This window comes from Anomaloglossus baeobatrachus, chromosome 1 (genome assembly GCF_048569485.1).
Source record: "Anomaloglossus baeobatrachus isolate aAnoBae1 chromosome 1, aAnoBae1.hap1, whole genome shotgun sequence".
NCBI classification, from domain to species: Eukaryota; Metazoa; Chordata; class Amphibia; order Anura; family Aromobatidae; genus Anomaloglossus; species Anomaloglossus baeobatrachus.
Genome location: NC_134353.1, coordinates 951,578,710 through 951,583,865, shown reverse-complemented (window position 1 = coordinate 951,583,865; position 5,156 = coordinate 951,578,710). Strand labels below are relative to the sequence as shown.

The 5,156-nt window shown below is 49.1% G+C and overlaps 2 protein-coding genes across 3 annotated transcripts in view; both read right to left on the bottom strand.

Annotated features, from left to right (window-relative positions):
- Positions 1-5,156, bottom strand: part of LOC142256961 (uncharacterized) — a 404,836-nt gene that overhangs the window by 362,804 nt on the left and 36,876 nt on the right. The window lies entirely within an intron of this gene.
- LOC142303547 (uncharacterized) overlaps positions 1-5,156 on the bottom strand; it is a 71,089-nt gene that overhangs the window by 56,868 nt on the left and 9,065 nt on the right. The window contains exon 3 of the mRNA XM_075345005.1: positions 2,086-2,163. Coding sequence (XP_075201120.1) covers positions 2,086-2,163 — 78 coding nt within the window. The remainder of the gene's footprint in view (positions 1-2,085; positions 2,164-5,156) is intronic.

Sequence of the window (5,156 nt, the reverse complement as noted above, 5' to 3'; positions counted from 1 at the left end):
GAACCTGACAACACAATGATATGGTCATCACCCAGAATCCTCCAGTGCTGTCCTGTATAATGTCCCAGCATTCCCGGCAGTGTCACCTCTCCAGTCAGCAGCTCAAGCATCTTGTGGGTGAGTTCTAGGATCTTCTGGTCATTGATGTTCTCATGTATCCGGGGGTGAGGTGGAGGCCCCGGGATTGGGCTCAGGGTTCCTCCCCGTCCTTCAGACACAGGGGCCTGACAGCGATCACTAGAGGTCTTCACTACTGTGTAATCCTGAGTGTGAAGACATTAATAATATCACTACAGACATTTCCAGAGTCCAATCACCTCCCCGGTCATATCCTCTGTTATCCCCATAGATAATGATGTAATGTGATGACATCAGAGCCTCTCACCTCCCCGGTCATATCCTCTGTTATTCCCATAGATAATGATGTAATGTGATGACATCACAGCCTCTCACCTCCCCGGTCATATCCTCTGTTATCCCCATAGATAATGATGTAATGTGATGACATCACAGCCTCTCACCTCCCCGGTCATATCCTCTGTTATCCCCATAGATAAGGATGTAATGTGATGACATCAGAACCTCTCACCTCCCCGGTCATATCCTCTGTTATCCCCATAGATAATGATGTATTGTGATGACATCAGAACCTCTCACCTCCCCAGTCATATCCTCTGTTATTCCCATAGATAATGATGTATTGTGATGACATCAGAACCTCTCACCTCCCCGGTCATATCCTCTGTTATTCTCATAGATAAGGATGTAATGTGGTGACATCAGAACCTCTCACCTCCCCGGTCATATCCTCTGTTATTCCCATAGATAATGATGTATTGTGATGACATCAGAACCTCTCACCTCCCCAGTCATATCCTCTGTTATTCCCATAGATAATGATGTATTGTGATGACATCAGAACCTCTCACCTCCCCGATCATATCCTCTGTTATTCCCATAGATAATGATGTATTGTGATGACATCAGAACCTCTCACCTCCCCGGTCATATCCTCTGTTATTCCCATAGATAAGGATGTAATGTGATGACATCAGAACCTCTCACCTCCCCAGTCATATCCTCTGTTATTCCCATAGATAAGGATGTAATGTGGTGACATCAGAACCTCTCACCTCCCAGGTCATATCCTCTGTTATTCCCATAGATAATGATGTATTGTGATGACATCAGAGCCTCTCACCTCCCCGGTCATATCCTCTGTTATTCCCATAGATAATGATATAATGTGATGACATCAGAACTTCTCACCTCCCCGGTCATATCCTCTGTTATTCCCATAGATAATGATGTAATGTGATGACATCAGAGCCTCTCACCTCCCCGGTCATATCCTCTGTTATTCCCATAGATAATGATGTAATGTGATGACATCAGAACCTCTCACCTCCCTGATCGTATCCTCTGTTATTCCCATAGATAATGATGTATTGTGATGACATCAGAACCTCTCACCTCCCCGGTCATATCCTCTGTTATTCCCATAGATAAGGATGTAATGTGGTGACATCAGAACCTCTCACCTCCCCGGTCATATCCTCTGTTATTCCCATAGATAAGGATGTAATGTGGTGACATCAGAACCTCTCACCTCCCCGGTCATATCCTCTGTTATTCCCATAGATAATGATGTAATGTGATGACATCAGAGCCTCTCACCTCCCCGGTCATATCCTCTGTTATTCCCATAGATAATGATGTAATGTGATGACATCAGAACCTCTCACCTCCCCGGTCATATCCTCTGTTATTCCCATAGATAATGATATAATGTGATGACATCAGAACCTCTCACCTCCCCGGTCATATCCTCTGTTATTCCCATAGATAATGATGTAATGTGATGACATCAGAGCCTCTCACCTCCCCGGTCATATCCTCTGTTATCCCCATAGATAATGATGTAATGTGATGACATCAGAGCCTCTCACCTCCCCGGTCATATCCTCTGTTATTCCCATAGATAATGATGTAATGTGATGACATCAGAGTCTCTCACCTCCCCGGTCATATCCTCTGTTATTCCCATAGATAATGATGTAATGTGATGACATCAGAGCCTCTCACCTCTCCAGTAAGATGGAAGATTATCTCCAGACTGAGGTTTAATATCTTCTCAATAATTTGGACTTTGTCCTTATTCATCTTTTATGGATCAATCAGGAAAAATCAAAACAAAACAGAAGATCATTTATTGTAAAGAGGATGAGATGATGTTGAGAAAAATCAACTAAAAACACACACAAAAAAAAAATAACTGAAGATAATAAGGGGAAATTATTTGAAAAGATAAAACAGTGCAGATGTCATCCTCCCTTTTTTTCTGTTGGCGCCAACTGAATCCGATCTGAGGAGGAGACTGTGCAGCAGATCGGGCAACTCCAACACTTTATTCTTGGTCATAAAATTGTCCAGTTTTTAGAGGAGTTACTCAAACCGTGTGTCGCTCTCTCCCCCATGTGTAGTGCGGGGTCTGTCGCTCTCTCTCCCCCATGTGTAGTGCGGGGTCTGTCGCTCTCTCTCCCTCATGTGTAGTGCGGGGTCTGTCGCTCTCTCTCCCCCATGTGTAGTGTGGGGTCTGTCGCTCTCTCAGGGGGAGTCATTGGAGAAGGTAGTAGCGGTGGCGGCGGGGGGTGGGCGCCGGTACTCACACAGGCTGAACAGGTTACAGGGGATAAGTGCAGCATACACTGTGAGCTGCACAAAGATGGCGCCGATCTCCTCCCTCTGCTGTGATGTGGACAGCTCAGGGGGCGTCTACAGGCCACAGCGGGAGCTCTCCTGTATTAAGTATAGGGTCGCAGCCCAACCATCAGAGTGAATGCCCAGGGGCTGCCATAAAGGAGGCGACTGTCGTTACACAGCAAATCCATTTAATTTCATACTATTATTAATACGAACATAAAGAACGCGGCACCTTCCCTTTAATCCCTGCAGTTCTCGGAGGTGTCTGCCGTCTGGGCCGGGGATTTATCTACTTTACTGGTTTTGAAGCGATTTTAGGCTATGTGCCCACGGGAGATCGCACCTGCGGATGTATCCGCAGGTACGGCCGCAGGTTTCCCACAGCTGCACGCCGGCGATCCGCAGCTATTTTTTTAGCTGCGGGATTCCAGAGATATAGCAGCGGTAAACCTGCGGACTTTCATGCGAATTACCTGCGGACATCCGGGCCTCTATTTCCATAGTGGAGGGCCAAGATTTCCGCAGGTAATTCCGCAGGAATAATTGACATGCTCTTATGTGCGGCTGCGGGACATCCGCACCATGTTCCGCAGCCGCACATTCCGCAACATGGACACAGACACTCCCCATGTCCCATAGGATAACATGGGGAGTGTCTGTACATGCTAAAACCTGCGGATTTATCTGGAAAATCCAGATAATTCCGCAAATTTTCCGCGGCAAAATCCGCAGGAACAAGCTCCCGTGGGCACATGACCTTAGAATTTTTACTAGTAATCACCAAGACAAAGTTCATTATCTCAGCTAGAAACAAGTAGAATATATCAGCTGTAATCCACGCATCAACTGTAATCCACACATCATCTGTAATCCACATGTGACGCCCTGGACTAGCCAGGTGGTCACAGTTAGGCCCCCACACTACACCCATCCCCATACAAAGGGTAAGACCAGCCAAACTAAAAACCCTGAGTCAGCCCTCTCAGGTTCTGACGTTCACACCAGGTGGGTGGAGCCAGGCGGCTGGCCATGCCCACCGAGGAGTTCGGATGGCCTGAGGCGGGAAAGGACAAGCAGATTGCGTTAGAGTGAAGAAGTAAAGAAGTAAAGTCTGTCAGGGATTCGGGTTGGAGCCCGGATTCCCTATTGGCCAGGAGGCAGACGGTGGTGGCCGCCTGCAGGAGTCGGGACTACAGCCGGTGGAACCGTAAGGACCGGGGACGGGCGGTGGCCCACCGGTACCGACCCGGGGAGCCGATTGGAAACCGAAGCACCAGGAGGGGTACTCAGACCCTGAACGAGGTCCAGAAGCCACTGGACCATGTCAAATCAACTGATTGCAGTCTGGACCTGAGGTCCCTTCCCATCCAAGATCTGACTGAAGACAACAGCATCGTCTTAGGGATAGAGAGCCACCGCCACGGCCAGAGATCCAAAGGGCCAGCGTCTGCAGGCAAACGGGTTCCCCAGCACACATCCCGCTGGGGAGCGTACTACCATCGCTGAAGCGAAGGCAGTTAAAGTGCTACAAAAAGGTGCAGGAGAAAGGCGGAAATCACCGACCTGACGTACGGGGAGAAAACGCAGCCGGCTGCGGGCACCGTCCACCATCTTGTTTGGTTTAGGAGAGACTCCAGTGTGTTTGTCAGAGTGAGTACACCAGTGCCCTCGGGCCGAGCACCGCACCGCACCAACACTGCCCTACACCTGCATCCTGCCAGTGACCCCTCGGGTCCCGGGACCATCACCCCCTACCCACGGAGGGGTTAACACCAAGCTGCGCAACATCATCCCCGGGAGCCTAGTTAACGGCAGCGGTGGTGTCCATCTACTCACCATAGCCCCGTGGGTGGCGTCACGAACATTACATCCCCAACTGCCATGGCCCCGGCCGTGAACCATCCCACCGAAGTCCTTACTAGTAACGCCAAGCCCCTTGCAGAGCGGCGTGACCCCCGGGTCCGTGAGCAGCTCGAGCCACCCACCGACGAGCATGGTTCAGAGTGGTTCGGCAGCCGGCCGAGCCCGCGGGGCGGTACACACACACACACATCAGCTGTAATCCACACATCCGCTGTAATCCACCCATCCCCTGTAATCCACCCATCCGCTGTAATCCACCCATCCGCTGTAATCCACCCATCCGCTGTAATCCACCTGTGACGACATGGACACCCAATGCCTCTCATGGGTTAAAGTTTCTTAACATTCAGCCAGACGTATTGTTCTATTGTGTATTACCTCATGTTTGCTTAGCTATTGTTTCTCCAGACCCTTTCAGTAACCATTGTAATGTAGTTGTGTATTGCTAATGTGATTACCTTAGTAGCCATTGTCAAGTCTGTGACTTGCAGACTTCATGTAGATATCCGCAGTCTTTCTATGCACACCATTTAAATGAACATTATCCATGCAGCTTGAAATTCATCCAATGGGAGAAGCAATCTTGTCCA